The sequence below is a fragment of the Gastrolobium bilobum genome, unplaced genomic scaffold, assembly GCF_033153095.1.
Source record: "Gastrolobium bilobum isolate Gb01-03AN ecotype WA unplaced genomic scaffold, APGP_CSIRO_Gbil_v1 utg5726, whole genome shotgun sequence".
NCBI lineage: Eukaryota > Viridiplantae > Streptophyta > Magnoliopsida > Fabales > Fabaceae > Gastrolobium > Gastrolobium bilobum.
This window is the reverse complement of record NW_026896804.1, coordinates 537,900-557,825: the sequence shown is the minus strand read 5'-3', so window position 1 is coordinate 557,825 and position 19,926 is coordinate 537,900. Positions and strand designations below refer to the sequence as shown.

General features: G+C 37.5%; 1 protein-coding gene across 2 annotated transcripts; it reads right to left on the bottom strand.

Moving 5' to 3' along the window:
• Positions 1-206: 206 nt before the first annotated feature.
• Positions 207-18,986, bottom strand: LOC133302099 (SNARE-interacting protein KEULE-like). 2 transcript variants are annotated; one of them, XM_061501834.1, is made up of 22 exons: positions 18,791-18,986; positions 16,134-16,216; positions 15,618-15,699; positions 8,511-8,589; positions 7,908-7,958; positions 7,718-7,814; positions 7,583-7,615; positions 6,667-6,792; positions 6,362-6,553; positions 6,187-6,270; positions 6,006-6,104; positions 5,859-5,935; positions 3,554-3,650; positions 2,663-2,788; positions 2,397-2,492; positions 2,126-2,251; positions 1,976-2,053; positions 1,394-1,584; positions 1,057-1,147; positions 880-969; positions 419-780; positions 207-317 (listed from the first exon to the last, which is right to left on the bottom strand). In XM_061501834.1, the coding sequence occupies exons 1-21, from the start codon at positions 18,864-18,866 to the stop codon at positions 727-729; spliced, it is 2,028 nt and encodes a 675-aa protein (XP_061357818.1). In that variant the 5' UTR covers positions 18,867-18,986; the 3' UTR covers positions 207-317; positions 419-726. The 2 variants fall into 2 exon arrangements, with proteins under 2 accessions (XP_061357818.1, XP_061357819.1); XM_061501835.1 differs by having other exon boundaries at positions 214-317; positions 2,132-2,251.
• Positions 18,987-19,926: the final 940 nt, after the last annotated feature.

The window sequence follows — 19,926 nt, the reverse complement described above, 5'->3', positions numbered from 1 at the left end:
AAAGGTCTCGGGATTAATTAAGTTTCCCCTGATAACCTTTTTTTTTTAAGAAAAAAAACTTAAGTTACTGATTAATCCTAATTTGGATTTAGTGTCAATGACGAATTCATAAATCGAGCGGTTCTTTCTTACAAGAGTCAGATGAAGTCATTCCATAAATAGCTCCCATTGCTATTCATAGATAATTTGATCAACACATAATTATTGACCGAGATAATAAATTGGGACAAATGTGCTCCTTAATAGCTTAAAGAAGAAAGCGTCGAAAGAGTGATAAATGAGTAAATTCAATATCTTAGTTTTTGAAATTTTCACATCTGCAAATCAAAATATGCAAAATGTCAACTGAATCATGTGTTACGTAAATGCCTTAATTTGATGATGAGATTTTTTGAGCAATTTAGCAGAAACATTTTACCCGCGTTCCTGGATTGTATGCGCTACTACGCCTACAGATTCGTGTTGAGAAGCAATTCACCGAATGAATTTATTTTTTCTCCCCCTTCCCAGCAGTATAAAAAGTGCCTATTTGGGTACAACCAAGGTGTTCTAGCTTCAGTAGATTCGAATCCGAGTCTGTTAACTGAAAGCTAGAAAAATTATTCGGGTTAGTCTGTCATTAAGCGGCTCGGCTGAACCATTGAGATGATTAAACTATATGATTACAACACAAATATATTTTACAAGTAAGCATAAACTCATCTTCGAGTTCCCAAATCCATAACATCATATCTGGATATCATCTAATGATAGTTCATGTGACGTTAGCATCTTCAATTTCTGCAAAAGAAGAAAAACAGCATACAATGGTTATGGCAAATTGCAATTCCTGGTTCAGGAGCTCATTTGGCATTGAAAAAAGGTTAAAAACTTCAATACCGTAATAAATTGTGCAGGATCATCAAGACTTGATGAGCCCAGAATAATTTCCCTCTTCAGCTTTCCAGTAAGCTTGTGGCAAACCCTAAGCTGAGGATTAACACATCCTATCAGACCAGAAAATCATTAAAAAGATTAAATATTACAGTCTCGTTTTATCAAAAGAATTATTCAAACCTCCGATCTTGTTGCTCCACCCACAATGAAAACAAAAATTCGCCGCCCCATCTTCTTGAAATCACTCGATGCATGTCTAAGCACCGAATCACTGTATGCCAGCAGGAAAATATAAAATTACATGTGAGAAAGTTGCAGCTTAGCTGGCAATTCCAACAGATACATGGTAGTTCCCAACAAATTATCTATATATAATAACAAGCTTATGCAAATCGAAACAATTCAGGAGAGAAGGGGAATAATAAGCAAGCATGTAGAGGAAAGAACAGGTTAATGGATGAAGAAAGAAAAATAAACTAATCTCATCAGAAGTACAGAGGAAGAAGGAACATAAAACCTTGAATATCCATCATCAGAGCCTCGCGGTCGAGCCCAAGTTGGTGTGCGTCTTGATCTCATTGAATGAGCGTGAGGATTTTGGTTTACAGACCCAGCAAAAGGTGAGCCGTGGAAAGTTGGACTTGGATCATTCAAACAAGGATAGTCTTCCTTTGACAATTCATTTTTTGCGATTTTTTCAATGAGTTCCTGAATAATCATCCACTCATCACATACGAGGCTATAAAATTTAGTTTGAAGCTAAACATGCAACGAATAAGATTATCAAAAGATATTATCCTTATAAATAAAAATTGTTCATCATATGGGAAAATGGAGTTTCTTTATATTACATTTATGTTAAAAGATAGAATAGTAAATAGCTGTTTGCTTATTTAGCATATTAACAGCAAAAATTATAGTTGGAATCTTCAAACAAACAACTACATCGTTAACACTATCATGCAAAGTCCATAAATAAATAAGGAAAAGGCAATAGAAAGCTACCCAACAGCAGCCTTGCCAATGCTAATGCTAACCTCTCGCTGAAATTTTCATAAGCGGATGCATATGTGGGAAAATCATATTAACGAATTAGTACCTCTATTATGGGATAAAAGCGTGATAACTGCCATTTTTCCTCTTCACCAGAACGTTCTTTCCTCGCAGCACGCTTCTTCTGACAACTTAAAAGAACACTTTTTATAGGTAATGTAACATTGAAACATCACATATTCAAACTAGAAATTACCTTTACCTTGTGGATATCAAACTTAAGACCGAAAGCACTCGTCAAACTTTTTTTGGTATCTTGTTGCCCCACAAGCATTCTCAAATTATTCACAGCATTCATATCCTCATCTGTCAATTGTGCTACCTGAAATGATTTGAAAGGTAAAATTGGATAGACATATCATTACAGGGGCTAGGAATTACATCATTAACAGCATATTTATTCTTTGGAATATAAAATGAACAGGAAGTGGAAATTAAGTTGCCACCCAGTAAGAAAGAAACCATACCTTCATCAAATTCAGACCCTTTTCTCCCTCAAATTTCTCAGGATAAACAGCTGCAAGAATCATCAACAAGCGCAACTTATTTTCACGGGTTGTATCCTGCATAAAGCGGTATTTACATGATATTTAATAAATGAAACAGCGCAAAAGTTGCATGTCTAATTTCACAACTCATATCTTGCATAAAAAGCTTTCTCATTCATTTTCATATGTGCATTGAATCAGTGTAAGGAACGTCTATTTCCTTTCCCCCTCTATGAATTTCTTACTTCTTTCATAGTCAAAAATTTGATCACATCTTTCATCGTTGCATCTCCAAAAACAAGATCTTGCTCCAGCTGGCCAAGTTCCCTCAGTCCTGAATCCCTAATGATTCTGTTAATTTTTCCTGCAATCTGGACAAAGAAACCCATCATTTATAAAGCTAAAGCATTGGCATTCATGACATAATCAGATCCACTATCATTATTAAATGGTCATATTAATCTCCAAGTCCATGTATTTTTTAAATAGGTCCATATCGTTTAAAACCATACATGAGTCCCTGTAAATGCAAAATAAAAATAAAAAAATCAATAGTCCCAATAAGCCACAACGACCAAATAATAGACTGGATTTAGGGACCCCATTGAATTCTTTTTTGAAACTACAGGGACCCATTTATAGTTTTTAAACTGTAGGAACCTGCAAATCAACAACACCTGCAAATTAATTTAACATAATTAAATTCATGACACACAATTGAACTCTAATGTCAATCAATTATGCAAAAGGAACTAACTTTCAAGTGTATCTAAAAAACTTGAGCGCAAAAGTTCATTTATTCTGCCATCCATCAGCAAGAATCATGAGGGAAGCTTCATATGACGCAGGGTAACAGGTAACATCTATAAGTTCTGTTTGATTAAACAGGGAGGCGGTAATAAGGGAACAACAAAGCTAAAATGATTGCTCGACTAGGCAATTAAAAATAAGGCATTACCAGAGACAACAATAAGATTTTTTCATCAGGACAGACGCAAATTGTAGAAGGACTGTTCTAGGAAGATTCAAAGTGTAGATAGCACATGTATTTGTGCAAAACATAACATACAGCCATTATAAGAAAAAAAAGAAAAGAAATAGTTCTATTATCAATATTGCAATACAAAAGAACTAACCTCTACATGGAGGGAGAGCTTGTCAATTTGTTCACTGTATTGTGGAAGTGCTTGAACCATCTTTTGTAAGTCCCTTGTCGACATTTCACCACTATCTCTATAAATACAACACAGATTGATAATTTAAGTGAAATTTATTATGACAGGAATTAAATGAATAAAAAAAAATATTTCCATCAAACTCCAAATCTAGGCGTTGTTAAATTTGAAAAGGGCCAAATTTTCTCAACAACAAAACACACATGCCTCTGATTTCCAATCAGTACTTGACCATTTTACACAACAGCACAGGTTTGAAATTTTTTAATACAAAACTGGGAGTTATCAATAATAAATAACAGCTTTGCATAAGTTAGATAAAAATTACTTTTGAATATGAAATCACCCCCCAAAAAAAGAATATCATTTATATATTATACTGAGGGCAATATGTCAAAATATATGTTCAAGCAGGTGGACAAAGTTCTGCTGGAACATCTGTGTTACGATGTTCGAGCAGCCCAACATTTCTTTTGGGCCAAGCAACCAAGGAAGCTCAATCTCGTTAAAATGCATTCATTCAATGCAAACATTATTTTGACATGGTATCCAAATATGCTATTTGTGGTAGGTCGGGTGGTAAGAGGAGGTAAGAGTAAATTAATAAGGATGATTTGAATGACAAAGGAATAAAGGCTAAAGTGGGGGAATAGTAGTTTATGAGACGAGGAAAAAAAGGCCAGAATAAGGGCTCGGTAACGAGAATAGACAGTCAATTATCCAACTATCTTCTATCTTCTAGTGAGTGAGAGTGATCTCATTGTAAAGGGCTTGCCCTTGGAGCTCTATGAGCTAGTGTCTTTCTTTGTGAGTGTTATCTTCCTGTATCTTCTTTTTCAAAATAATAAAAACTGTCAATTCCTACCCTTGTTTCACCATAAAAATTTAGTGGCAACATAAACAGAACCATTGACACACCATATTCCTAAGTAAAAGAGTTTGACATACTAAGTTGAGCATTATAAACTCAAATTATCATAGCTGGATGTTAAATTCAGATTCTTAAGTCATAAAGATTTAATAAGAAGGGTAAATTACAGTATCCCACCCTGTGTTTTGACCCAAATTCATTTTCTCTTCCATGGCACCAAAATTGACACTTCGACACCAAATGGTTTAGTTTGCTACTACATGACCCGTGAGTTTTTTCCGCAACTGTGACGAAAAAATACACGTGAATAGCATGCAAGCTAAGTTTAATATTAGTTTAACAACATACGTGTTTGACCCAAATTCACTGTCTAGTGGATAAAAAAATTGATACTTTGCCATCTGTGATTTGCACCTTTGACACATCCCTAGCTGTTGCAAAATGGACAAAAATACTGGGGGCAGTTATGTGATAACAGATAGGGGTGTAAATAAGTCAGACCAAGTTAGGCTTATGTAAAATATTTCAAGTCTGGCTTGACTTGTTAGTCTGATACAAGCCAAATTATAAGTTCGGCCTGACTTGTTTTTAAAAAATACAAGGCTTGACCTACCCTATCAAGTCTATCAAGCCTTCAAAAATGACATATTGTATTCTGTAATAATTAAAATATAGGTTATATTATTTTTTTTATTTTGTATGTTTAAGTTGATGGAAAGTCAAAATAGTACAATAGTTGAAGCCACACCATAGCTCAAAATATTATTTTATTAAAAAATAACAAGATATTATTTTAATAAAAAATACAAGTCGGACTTAGAGGCTTAGAGGTCAAGCCTTTTAAAATAGGGTTGTGGACTGATTTCTAAAGAGGGCATTTACTTATCTCAAGCCTGTACAAATTTTAAAATAGGCCAAAGGCAGGCTAGGGTGTAAACCCCTGACAAGCCGTTTGTCCTATTTACATCCCTAATAACAGAGCAAACCACATGGTGGAAAATGTCAATTTTTATATCACGGTGAAGAATGATTTCGAGTCAATCCATAGGGTGAGTTAAACCATACAGTCTTATCAAAAAGTAAAAATAAAAATTGCAAAATTAGGCAAATGTTTAATTTCTGATAATGTCTAAACCACTCAGTCATTTCAGCATCAGTATCCTCTTATATAACCTTGGGGCAGTGGTAAGGATTTTTTTTGTGATCGGAAGGTTATCGGTTCAAATCTAGAAAACAGCCTATTCGTAAAAAAAGCGAGAATAAAATTATATACAGTCAACCTCAATCTATCCTTACAAAATCAGGGAGCCTTTGTGCACTGAAGGTTTAACCCTTTTAGTATCCTCTTATATAATGATGCCATTGATGAGAAATCCCCAGAAAATTATCACTCACCTTGAACCATGTTGGATTTGTGCAGCTTTGTTCTTTGAAATGAAGCTGGTCATCTTCACATGCAACCGTTCACTAGCCTGGCATGGTCATGAATATCAGAAGGTATTCACGTTGCTTAAGTCTAGGATAGTAAAAAGAAGGACCTACATCTGCAATATGTGCATGACGAAGCTCAAGCCAGACAGGATCATGATCCTCCAAAAGAACTTCTTTTTTCTCAGGCGGACCACCAGTTTTGCCAGGAACCTTAAAAATACAGCAGATTTGTGTTTATGTACAAGAGAGAGGACACAAATTCAGAGAGAGAAAGGGAAATTGTAGACATTACTTCATGAACAAATTTATTCCCCTCCATATTCAGCAAATCATGACACATGGCATCATATGTCCATTCATGTATCACAGGAGCAATCTACAACATCAGAATAATATCCTCATTGCAAACATGAAAGCCTGTCAAAAGAATATTATAAATCATTTAACAACAAATGGAGCTAAGAAACCTGATCAATAGATCTGTCAAGAATGAGCAACTCGCAGGTCTCTGTCTGAGGAAAATTAGGTATACTTTTTTTATATTTCATAAGACAGTCCCAGACTCCAGCAGCAAGCTTTGTAGGAATCAGATCCCGGAAAGTAGTCATTGTGGTTGCATCAAGGGACTTGGCAGCACGAAAGCGAACATAAGGAAATTCCTAAAAAAAATATTTACATGCTTCAGAAGACTTCTCAATCACGTGTTTGAACAATCATAAAGCATTGATTACAATTTTTGGTATTCTTATCAAAAAGAGCACTGTCCACATACTCTTAATGAAGCAAACACTGTAGCAATCCGCATTGCCATTACATTCAAACATGCAACACCTTTATGGTTATTCTCTTCATCCCCAAATAGCTCCTGTAAAGATCTATCATTATTTGTGATGAAACCCTGCATTAACATAACAAAAAACACACCTCAAAATTGAAGGCACCAAATAATGGGATGATGTTGAGATTAGAAACTTTTAATGAATTCCTGCTGAGCATAATTAAAAGCTGATAAATATTTCTCAACGGAAGGATCTTAACAGGCAGGATTGATGAATTTTGAGTTCCTAATGAGGTATTGTCAAAGATACACATGAATGATCAAAATTGCCAATTTGCATGGATGATCGTTCTAATCTACATATTTTGTGGTTGTTCATTTTTCACTTCTTGGAAAGAGCTTCAAGTTATTCCACATCAAGCTTCTAACTCTGCAGATTCAGCAATATGTAATTAAGCATAGTCTGTTGTTCAGATTATTCAGTGTTTTTAAGCACAGCCTTTGTTTGTATCTGGAGAAGATTTTCTTTAACAGCTAATAGATTCTAATTAATTAAATTAGAAGAAAATCCTGATTCATCGCTTGACACTCATTTATGGCATGTGGGACTGGACCAACACAAGGAGCACTTCTCCATATCATAAGTTTAGAATTTTATTAACAATTAAAAAGAAGGTAACTAATTATTTAAATTAAATTAAATTAGAAGAAAATCCTGATTCATCACTTGATACTCATTTATGGCTATGTGGGACTGGACCAACACAAGGAGCACTTCTACATATCATAAGTCTAGAATTTTATTAACAATTAAAAAGTAACTAACTAATTATTTTCATATTGAACAAAGGAGACATATATGACAGATGGGAAGTGAAATAAATTGAAGTACAAGTGTACAAACATATACCTGGCTGTCTATGGCAAAATACTCCAAATTCATCTGCATATTGTCATCCAAGTGAGCAGGAAAAATCACCATGAGCAATGAAATTGTTTGGGCACAAATATAGCACAATCTAGTTTCTAAATAAAATATCTTCACCTCTATAAGTGCACCTAACCGGGTCAACAGCCTAGTATCCTTCTTAATGTCCATAACTAATTCTCTGGAAATAGTTGAACTGAAGAAAACAAATGCCCTACAAGAACACAGAATAAAACAGGCTTAAAAATAAAGAAGTTGAAGCCAGGATAAAATTGCACGCACAGGAGATATAATAATCACCACGTACTTCCTGTATAAGGGTGCCCTTCCAGACATGTCTGACAAAAACATAATTACACTGCCAACAGAAATGGAGAGATCACTAAATATGGACCAACAAAGAAAAAATTGACAATTTAGGTTAACTAATTCTACATCAAAGCTAAATGAAAATGTCTTATACAGCCAAAAGAATGCAGCGTATTTATCATTCAACATTTTACATTATAAATGAATAATTAGAAGGAAGAGAGATAGAGAGACAAAGAAATGCATAATCATGTAATTCGTAAAGAACACAAAAGGAAAACTCAAAACAAAAATAAAATAAAATAAAAAGTAAAGAAATAATTCATGACATATTTTGAAGTAAACATAAGGAGAGAAATTAAATAAACATTTGGTTTCATAAAAATAAATTAAAAGGGAAGGCTTTTGGCGGAGAATTTAAGAGAGAGTTTCAAAATTCAAAACCCAATAAATAACTGCACAACTTAATTTGCAGCCAAGAGACAGAAAATTATACTCCCAAAATGTTTTGTAAACTACACATGTTTAATGAGACATTAGTTGCATGCTTCATAACAAACTGCATAATAACAGCAACACAAAAGAACAGCAGATATATTACTTCTCTTTGGTTGGCTGGATGAAATATATAGCATCCATGGTGGGCAATGGCTGCCTTCGCTTATATATGTCTTCAACCACTACACAAAAGCAGCAAAATCTCACACCACACAAGAAATAGAACTAATAAAGGTAGGCTGATAAGGACCAACTCAGAATACAAATTAAAACAGAAATTACTCAAGGAAATAAATCTGAATCTTCCTCGTTCATATATTTCTCAACCAACATTACATACAGAACATCCATTACAGAAAAGGTTTAATAAGAAGAACAATACAGAATTCCCAAAAGAAAATAACAATGCAAAATAGTAAAGATAGTGTGAAACACATATGAGAGGTTCCACTCTCTCCCAATCCCAAAAGGGCCCAAGATGCTTCTAATTTCCCGGTATCCCCTTTCCTTACTACCTCCCCTCTATATAACAAACTCCATGACACTCATGCTCTATTATGTTGGAGGGCATTTCAGTCACTATCCCCACATGTTAACAGCATTGCCAATTGGGTCAGTTATTGCATGTGAGGCCCAAACCAAAGTGGGTTCGTATCAATACTCCCCCCCTAACAATCACCTTGTCCTCCAGGTGATGTTAATTTTATTTTATTTTCCGGGATTCCATTGCCTGAATTGTTGGGACCCAGATATGCTTGAAGCATGATAACTCCCACCCGGATCCCATTTTATTACTGCCCTTGAACCCTTAACTACAAATTTGCAACTGAGTGTCTCTGCCTTTGTTTTCATAAAGCAAGTAATATGAGCTCTAATTATAAGATTTTCATTAGTAGACACAACAGCTTTTTCATGTTGATCAGAAACATTAATGACAGTGGAAAAATGCTCTTTTCCAAATATACCTTTCCATTGTTTTACATAGCTAGGCACAGGTTGTTCTTGGGTTCCATCCAGTCCCAAAAAAAATCAGAATTTGCATCCCATAAAATTCCCTGTTTATCGTCGTTAACTATGTGAAAACTATTAACTACGTTGATTACCTTAGAGTTGCCTAACTCTCGCCATGCTTCAAGACAGCCCCAAGGCCCCCACGTTCCGTCGTTCTCCTTTCTGACTATCATCCATGATCCCAGGCGGTTTGAAAGCAAGCTAATGGGTTCCTTGATTCTGATATCCACCGTCGCAGAATGATAGGAGGAGATAAACTCAGAAATGTTGGCGGGAAGGACTTGTTTATTGACAACCTCCACCATCGGAGGATTTTGGCCAACATCTCCAACGCTTGATAAAGCTGCCACCGCTGCTCTGTCATCGTTTCTGTCTCCCTCTTCCTTGTCGTCATAGTCGTCCACACGTTGCATAGGGAGCTGACATCTGTGATTGGGGCTCCAATGCTCTTCGCACTTGGAACACAACCCACGTTGCTGTCGATCATGGAACTCGGCTTGGGAATGCCGTCGCCCCTGGCCGGAGAGGCTCTCCGTCGAGCAGTTGCTGGCGACATACGCAGATGCCTTCGCAGATGACCCTTCCTTAGGGTTTTCTGGTGGAGTAACGAGCGAATCGGTTTGCCCTTTGTTTGTGGTATTAGAGATTGTTGTTGAAGGATTAAATGGGCTCATATGGTTTAAGTTGTCCTGGCCCAAATTCGTTGTGACCCACCCTTTGGTTTCTGCTGGATCTGAATTTGCACGCTGATCCAGATTTGAAGTAAGTCCCAACCGACTATGCAAAGAAAGTTGTAGAGCCTTTTCAGCCGCGTTCGTTTCAGGCCCCAAAGTCACCCCTTCTTCTTCGATCTTCCCCTCTTCTTCTTCCTCGTCGTCCATGTCCACCACCAAAGGATGCCGTTGACGGACCTGGCATCTGTGGTTGGGCTTCCAGCACTCATCGAACTTGAAACACAGCCCACATGGCTGTCGATGACGGAGCTCAGCTTGAGACAGCCGTTGTCCCTGGGTCACGTGGCTTTCCGACGAGCGGTTGCCGGCGACGGATGTTGAGCCTTTCGACGATGGCTCTCCCTTAGCGTTCTCTGTTAGATCATTTAGGGTATTAGGGCAATTCACGTTGGAATGCTAGTTGATGGTGGGCTGACTCTGGTTTAATGAACCATTTGGGCCCAAAAACGACGGACTGCTTTTTCTGGCCTCAGTTGGGCCTGTGGCAATTCGTTGGCCCAAATTCGCACGCTTAGAACCATGGATCCAAGCCTTACCCAGTGGCCCTAACCCCTCTTCAACCCACGCGATGCCTCTCCCAACCGGTCCAGATCCTTCATCCCTCTCTGCTGCGTTTTGTCTTTCGATCTTCAAGGAGAGCTTCTTCATCTCCGGCAAGCTAAAGATCGGTAACCTCAACAGTTCCTCCCTGATGCTTTTGCATACGCCGTTCAGCCATGCGTCCATGAGTAAATCTTCATCGTCTAACCACAAATCACCCACCTTCTTCTCAAACTCCGCACGAAACTCCGCAATGCTCCCTCTCTGTTTTACTGTGTACAATGTCCGGTAAGGGTTGTCCAGCAGCTCCGGTGAGTTCCGTCTGGTCACCCAAGCACTCGAGTTAAGCCTCTTGTCCCTTCTTCGATTTCCTTCCTTGCTTGGGTTTGATTCGTCATCCTCGAGGTTGTTCTCCCCACCTCTGGAACGACTCGGTCTCCTCCTGACCATTTTGTCCAATCACCGAATGATTCCTGCTATTCCTCTTTTGTTAGCGTCCATATTTAATAGAACTTCTTCGTGTCGAGCATCATTAACTTCCTCGTGTCATGCTTCGTCCCTGCGCAGCTCCTCTTCTAAATTCTCCAATCGATTCTCCATTCTTCTTATAGTAACCATCCCACAGAGCTCCAAGATCGGAGCTCTGATACCAATTGATAAGGACCAACTCAGAATACAAATTAAAACAGAAATTACTCAAGGAAATAAATCTGAATCTTCCTCGTTCATATATTTCTCAACCAACATTACATACAGAACATCCATTACAGAAAAGGTTTAATAAGAAGAACAATACAGAATTCCCAAAAGAAAATAACAATGCAAAATAGTAAAGATAGTGTGGAACACATATGAGAGGTTCCACTCTCTCCCAATCCCAAAAGGGCCCAAGATGCTTCTAATTTCCCGGTATCCCCTTTCCTTACTACCTCCCCTCTATATAACAAACTCCATGACACTCATGCTCTATTATGTTGGAGGGCATTTCAGTCAGTATCTCCACATGTTAACAGCATTGCCAATTGGGTCAGTTATTGCATGTGAGGCCCAAACCAAAGTGGGTTCGTATCAATACTCCCCCCCTAACAATCACCTTGTCCTCAAGGTGATGTTAATTTTTATTTTTTTTTCCGGTATCCCATTGCCTGAATTGTTGGGACCCAGATATGCTTGAAGCATGATAACTCCCACCCGGATCCCATTTTATTACTGCCCTTGAACCCTTAACTACAAATTTGCAACTGAGTGTCTCTGCCTTTGTTTTCATAAAGCAAGTAATATGAGCTCTAATTATAAGATTTTCATTAGTAGACACAACAGCCTTATCATGTTGATCAAAATCATTAATGACAGTGGAAAAATGCTCTTTTCCAAATATACCTTTCCATTGTTTTACATAGCTAGGCACAGGTTGTTCTTGGGTTCCATCCAGTCCCAAAAAAAATCAGAATTTGCATCCCATAAAATTCCCTGTTTATCGTCGTTAACTATGTGAAAACTATTAACTACGTTGATTACCTTAGAGTTGCCTAACTCTCGCCATGCTTCAAGACAGCCCCAAGGCCCCCACGTTCCGTCGTTCTCCTTTCTGACTCATCCATGATCCCAGGCGGTTTGAAAGCAAGCTAATGGGTTCCTTGATTCTGATATCCACCGTCGCAGAATGATAGGAGGAGATAAACTCAGAAATGTTGGCGGGAAGGACTTGTTTATTGACAACCTCCACCATCGGAGGATTTTGGCCAACATCTCCAACGCTTGATAAAGCTGCCACTGCTGCTCTGTCATCGTTTCTCTCTCCCTCTTCCTTGTCGTCATAGTCGTCCACACGTTGCATAGGGAGCTGACATCTGTGATTGGGGCTCCAATGCTCTTCGCACTTGGAACACAACCCACGTTGCTGTCGATCATGGAACTCGGCTTGGGAACGTCGTCGCCCCTGGCCGGAGAGGCTCTCCGTCGAGCAGTTGCTGGCGACATACGCAGATGCCTTCGCTGATGACCCTTCCTTAGGGTTTTCTGGTGGAGTAACACGCGAACTGGTTTGCCCTTCGTTTGTGGTATTAGAGATTGCTGTTGAAGGATTAAATGGGCTCATATGGTTTAAGTTGTCCTGGCCTAAATTTGTTGTGACCCACCCTTTGGTTTCTGCTGGATCTGAATTTGCACGCTGATCCAGATTTGAAGTAAGTCCCAACCGACTATGCAAAGAAAGTTGTAGAGCCTTTTCAGCCGCGTTCGTTTCAGGCCCCAAAGTCACCCCTTCTCCTTCGATCTTCCCCTCTTCTTCTTCCTCGTCGTCCATGTCCACCACCAAAGGATGCCGTTGACGGACCTGGCATCTGTGGTTGGGCTTCCAGCACTCATCGAACTTGAAACACAGCCCACATGGCTGTCGATGACGGAGCTCAGCTTGAGACAGCCGTTGTCCCTGGGTCACGTGGCTTTCCGACGAGCGGTTGTCGGCGACGAATGTTGAGCCTTTCGACGATGGCTCTCCCTTAGCGTTCTCTGTTAGATCATTTAGGGTATTAGGGCAATTCACGTTGGAATGCTGGTTGATGGTGGGCTGACTCTGGTTTAATGAACCATTTGGGCCCAAAAACGACGGACTGCTTTTTCTGGCCTCAGTTGGGCCTGTGGCAATTCGTTGGCCCAAATTCGCACGCTTAGAACCATGGATCCAAGTCTTACCCAGTGGCCCTAACCCCTCTTCCACCCACGCGATGCCTCTCCCAACCGGTCTAGATCCTTCATCCCTCTCTGCAGCGTTTGGTCTTTCGATCTTCAAGGAGAGCTTCTTCATCTCCGGCAAGCTGAAGATCGGTAACCTCAATAGTTCCTCCCTGATGCTTTTGCATACGCCGTTCAGCCATGCGTCCATGAGTAAATCTTCATCGTCTAACCACAAATCACCCACCTTCTTCTCAAACTCCGCACGAAACTCCGCAATGCTCCCTCTTTGTTTTACTGTGTACAATGTCCGGTAAGGGTTGTCCAGCAGCTCCGGTGGGTTCCGTCTGGTCACCCAAGCACTCGAGTTAAGCCTCTTGTCCCTTCTTCGATTTCCTTCCTTGCTTGGATCTGATTCGTCATCCTCGAGGTTGTTCTCCCCACCTCTGGAACGACTCGGTCTCCTCCTGACCATTTTTTCCAATCACCGAATGATTCCTGCTATTCCTCTTTTGTTAGCGTCCATATTTAATAGAACTTCTTCGTGTCGAGCATCATTAACTTCCTCGTGTCATGCTTCGTCCCTGCGCAGCTCCTCTACTAAATTCTCCAATCGATTCTCCATTCTTCTTATAGTAACCATCCCACAGAGCTCCAAGATCGGAGCTCCGATACCAATTGATAAGGACCAACTCAGAATACAAATTAAAACAGAAATTACTCAAGGAAATAAATCTGAATCTTCCTCGTTCATATATTTCTCAACCAACATTACATACAGAACATCCATTACAGAAAAGGTTTAATAAGAAGAACAATACAAAATTCCCAAAAGAAAATAACAATGCAAAATAGTAAAGATAGTGTGGAACACATATGAGAGGTTCCACTCTCTCCCAATCCCAAAAGGGCCCAAGATGCTTCTAATTTCCCGGTATCCCCTTTCCTTACTACCTCCCCTCTATATAACAAACTCCATGACACTCATGCTCTATTATGTTGGAGGGCATTTCAGTCAGTATCTCCACATGTTAACAGCATTGCCAATTGGGTCAGTTATTGCATGGGAGGCCTAAACCAAAGTGGGTTCGTATCAATGGATGAGGCTCCACCTTTGTGAGGTTTTGGGGAGGCTATTTCCGTGACTAGAACCCATGAAAACCAGCTCACAAGGCAGCAACTTTACATTGCGCACAGTTTCACCCTCAATACAAGAAATAAAACTAATTGTGAAAAATCTACAACAAATGTTTCCTAAATTTTCTTCTATCGTAATAGTATTTGAAGCAATATTCATATGGTTTTACAACCAATGAACTAACTATTCTAAAAGCTTAAACTGTTATGTGAAGACATATAAATAGTTTTGTATTACATCTCTAATATGAGCATAGATTCTCTCGTGTCTCATTTTAACATAACCACTTTATGTGAGAAGAGCTCGGTCATCCATAATTCTTGATGATAAATCAATGGTTAGCATCATGTTAGGGCTACATAATCTATAATTGTTAATTATTGTGCTCATAAAACGAAACAAAGGAAAAGTTATTTTGATTGCAAATGTGATGTTGGCTGTTGATTTGTCATTAGAAAGAGGTATTCCCATCTAGCATTGATTATTAAGAAAAGTGCTGGAATAGATTTGTTTATGACATGATATATTACTCATATAGATCTACAAAAAGCAATACCCAGTACATTAAAATAAATCAATAAGATTTACAATTCTAAATTGTGACTAAAAGTGTTTCTTTTAATTGAACAAGAGTATACTAAAAATTCTAACTTAACAAGGAAATATGATAAAGCACAGCACTTGAAGTTTAACAAGTATGAAAACAATCAAAGTTTTAATTCCAATTCTAAAGGAACAAGGCTAACATCAAACTCTTAATAATAGTTAATAGTTAATTCCAGAAGAGAATAGAGGCAGCCAAACACACTCTTAGAGTCTGTTTGGAAGAGGGGTAATGAGGGAGATGGGAAGGGATTAATTCCCTTTAGGCAGAAGTTTAAAATTTATGAAGGGGGAGGGAACGCAAGGCAAACCATTCTTCCTTAAACTCCCACTTTTTTATCACCCCAATTTGGGCTTATGAGAGAGAATAGCTTTACTTTCACTTTAAAAACTTGTCATTTTACTTTTAAAACAGCATGGCACGCCAAAATAGAAAATTATGGGGAAAAAATTATTAGTTATGGGTAGAAAGAAAAAATAACTGCTTAAAGTTCAACGTTGTGATTCTTACAAGAAACACCTTCACCAGTGATATCAGCCATCTTGCATGAGTGAGACATTATCTTTACAGTAAGTTTGTCCATTATTAGTACCTACAGGCAAGCAAGCCATGAACGAATTTAAGATGGTAATCAACAAATTCAATTTTTACTTTATACTTAGTTCCTTTAATTCACCCTCAACACTTCACTCAGATGTAAAACATGTTTACACTCTGCTGCATGTATGCCAACATGCATACATATACCTGCATTAACTGCATAGAAACTAGTCCATATTGCATACTAGTATAGATATCTAGAGGCAACTGATAAAAAAAGTCATGACTATCCCATTCAAACTAAAGCCTGTGATGCGCAGATAGATATTGGTCCAATGAATAAAGTAAGAACTTTAGACACATGTGAATTATATAATTGACTGTGAAATACAAACTTTAGATAAAACAGACAGAAGGGTGAGTCCTCCTGTATCCAGCCTAAATCTAAATGAATCGCAGCAGAATTCGCTAAAGCAAATCATATACCTTCCAAGTTGATTTGGAATCCCCTGTTTTTGCTGACCTTAGTTTGGAATCCCCTGTTTTTGCTAACATTTCATGTAATAACCCTGGAGACAATATCAGCACACAGAAATTGAATGAGTTTATCGGATCAGAAAGCAATATGCAATTCACTATTATAATCTTAAAAGGTATAAAAGAAAACCAAAAAGATGCAATACTAACAAAAGGTTGACAAAATAGCATCTTTCAAAAAATAAACACTTCAATATTTCAATATTGGTTTGCATCAGTCTATCCACTAATGCAAAAGGACAAAACTGTGCCTCATTGAATTTGGTGATAATACTAAAATACTAAGCCACTCCATGTTAAACCCGACTAGCGAGTGTGAGGTGGAGGTAATCCTTGTACGCAGCCTTACCCTTGCATAATTGCAAAGAGGCTGTTTCCTACATTCGAACCCATGACTTTTTGGTCGTGAAAGAACAGTTTTACCACTGCTCCGGTTCGTCCCCTTTATGATACTAAAATACTAATTGTAAAGAAATTCATATGACAATGTACGGTAATAAATAAATCAGTCAACACTTTAAAGAACTCTGCAATGATTTGGAGTGATTTCATCCATCATGCAATTTTCCCTCTTCTTTTCTTTCTCTTTACGTGGACAAAAGACCAAATACAAGAAGAAAAAAAGTGAAGTACAAGAGCAGAGCTGCAGAGGATGAGATTACCTACTAAAGAAAAAAAAATTGGAAATAAAAATAAAATGCACACACACCCAAAAAGACACATAAACTAAGCGAAGTTTGCCAATCTCTCTAATCAATAACATCAACATCAACAAACCCTTTTATCCCAAACCAATTTAGAAAAAAGAGAAAAATAAATAAGTAAATAATAATAATAATAGTAAATAAAAAATATGAGAGAAAATTATATAAGAAGAAAAATAACCAAATAAGAACGAATAAGTAAATTAAAAAGAAAAATAAATAATAACTAAATAAATGAATATAGGGAACAAGACTTAAAATGATCGTTTGGAACATAGAAGAAAAGGGGTTTTCACTCCATCCTAAGATACACTATCCTCCAATCAAGTTCCCAGCTCACTAAGCCTTGTTTTACTACTTTCCCCCGAGTTAAGTTTCAGTTGACTTCTTCCTCTCTATGTCATGTTCTTGGTAACAAACTTTTGTTCTTACAGGAACATCTAGGGGACTTTGAACAATATGCCCAAACCATTTCAATTTATGTTCTCTCATCTTTTCAACAATCGGTACAACACCCGCCTTTTGTCGAATATCTTCATTTCTTATCTTATTCATCTTTATATGACCATACATTCACCTTAACATCCTCATTCCTGTTACTTTCATTTTATGCTCATATTGCCTATATGCTAGCCAAAATTTAGCTTCGTATGACATTGCAGGCCTTATTGTTGTTTTATAAAATTTTCCTTTTAGCCTTAAAGGAATTTTGCGATCCCATCCTCATCCTCACCCAACTTGCTCTAATTATATGGTTCACATCCTCATCAATCTCTCCCCCTTTTTACAATGTTGATCCAAGTATCTAAAAGCATCTTTCTCGTGTACCTCTTGTCTTAGCATATTCACGGGATCTTGATCTCTATCTCTTATCGAACAAACTCACACTTCATATACTCAATCTTACTCCGACTTAACGTAAATCCTTTAAACTCCAATGTGCTTCTTCATAATTCTAATTTTTTTTGTTAACACAAGCCTTGGTCTTGTCAATAAGCGCAATATCATCAACAAATAATATACACCATGGCACCTCGTTTTGAATATCTTTTGTTAATTCATCTATAACTAGGGCAAAAAGATAAGGACTTAGAAGAACCTTGGTGTAAACCGATTATGATAGGAAAATAACTTGAATTTCCATTACAAGCCTTCACACATATAGTAACACCATCATACATATCCTTGACTGCCTCCACATACTTTGATGGTACTTTTTTATTCTTAAGAACCCATCATATAACTTTTCTTGTTCTTAGAACCCTATTGTACGCCTTTTCAAAATCAATAAACATCATATGTAAGTCCTTCAACTTTTCTAGATATTGTCTGCAATAAATACCCCCCTGAAATCACCATGAGCTGAGTATCCTAAGGAGCCTAGGAACACTAGGTGAACCAGAAGAGGCAATGAGAAAAAAAAAAGAAAAAAAATCATCCTCAAAACTCTATCACTCCTCTCCAACCATAAGCACCAAGGAATGGCCAAAAATCATAGTCCAAACTCAATGGACATACTCGTGCAGATTTTGAATGCACTAGCTTGGTTGCTTTAACGTGTTTGTCATTTAGCTGATAGAAGTCCAAAATAGAAATCAAAAATAAAAATCACGCGCCAAAGATAAACTCTGACACTGAGATTAAGATTAAACAAAATGAAGGAATGGCGTAAGTTGGAAACCATGAGCAATCACTACTGACTTATACAATGATAATTAGTTTGGGTTGCAAGTGTAACTACAAAAGCAGAAATGAAGAACCAATAAAGAAAGAGAAGAAGTTACAAGAGTCATTGAGAGAGTGAGTCGACAGCGCTAAGCGAAATGGATCAGGAATAGAATTAACACGAATTCAGGAAGAAGAAGAAGAAAAGATAGATTAATAAAGGGGAAAGGGACTTACGCTCGCGGGTAATTTGTTTGAAATTTTTGTAGTCACCACCGCCATAAGAGGAGGAATCAGAATCCGACATAGACATGCTGTGCTGCCCTCTCACGCTTGATTGATCGCTTTAGAGACGACGAGCACAGTCACGGATCGTTAATTGATCACGAAGAAAAGAAGCGTATAAAGGAACACCAACACCAGAACAAAAGAAGGAAGGAGGTTTAATTTTAAAGATAAACCAAATCGTTTTTTTTTTTTTAATTAATGATTTGGTTTGAAAGCGAAAATTATTGTTAATGGTGATGAATGAATTTATTGTTTAATTAAATTTAAAAAGAAATTCGTGACGTGTTGAACAGTCCAAATTCCAGAGATTGAATAGAAACAGCTCCAATTGGGCAGTGGTCGGGTCGGAGCGTAAAGTTTCCTTTCTAGAAGCGGAGTGAACCGTTGGATGACGACGTCCTAACCTTCTAGACCGGAAGTTGCTGAATTTATGCTTTATGTTGCTTGTAATATTGTTGTCAAAAACTAGTATAAAAAATGTAAAAACTTGCTTTTTTACGTTTTTACTAGAGTGGTGCGTGTTAAAACGTAAGTAAAAAGTGTCATTGGTAAAAACTGGTAAAAACGTCGTGTAAAAATGTAAAAACTTACGTTTTTACCGTTTTTACTTAAAATGAATTTTTTTTAAAAAAAGATTTACAAAAAAGGATATTAAAAAAAACCCAATTTTTGTTTCTCCCAAATCATATGCACCAGCACAATATCTTGATATCTTTTTGTTTGGATATATGTCTTTTGTAATTATGTTTTATAAAGCTGCAATTCTATTATAAGTTATGCTATAAGAATCGTTTTGTATTTTTGGATCATTGTGTGCATTGAAAGAAGTGGAATTATATCCTGATGAGTGATGATCCAAAATCTCCAGAGTGTATGAAGCAGTTAGAGCAGATTTGTTATCCATTACTTGTTACTTGTCACTGTTTATAATTTTGATACTTGGTTATAAAAAAAAATTCTTTTTAGATAGATAATTGGCTCAACACACATGTTCATTATGTGATATTTTTTTTACATGTATATATATATAATTTTGTATTTTGACCTTAAATAGTAGAAAGTAGAAACTTTACGTTTCGTGTCGT

Excerpts from the sequence above, each read along its gene's own strand:
- LOC133302099 (XM_061501834.1), bottom strand. The coding sequence starts at position 18,866 with ATGTCTATGTCGGATTCTGATTCCTCCTCTTATGGCGGTGGTGACTAC. Across the intron at positions 7,959-8,510 it reads ATCCAGCCAACCAAAGAGAA|TGTAATTATGTTTTTGTCAG; the intron begins GTAATATATCTG and ends TTCTGTTGGCAG. Across the intron at positions 6,793-7,582 it reads ATTTTGCCATAGACAGCCAG|GGTTTCATCACAAATAATGA; the intron begins GTATATGTTTGT and ends ATGTTAATGCAG.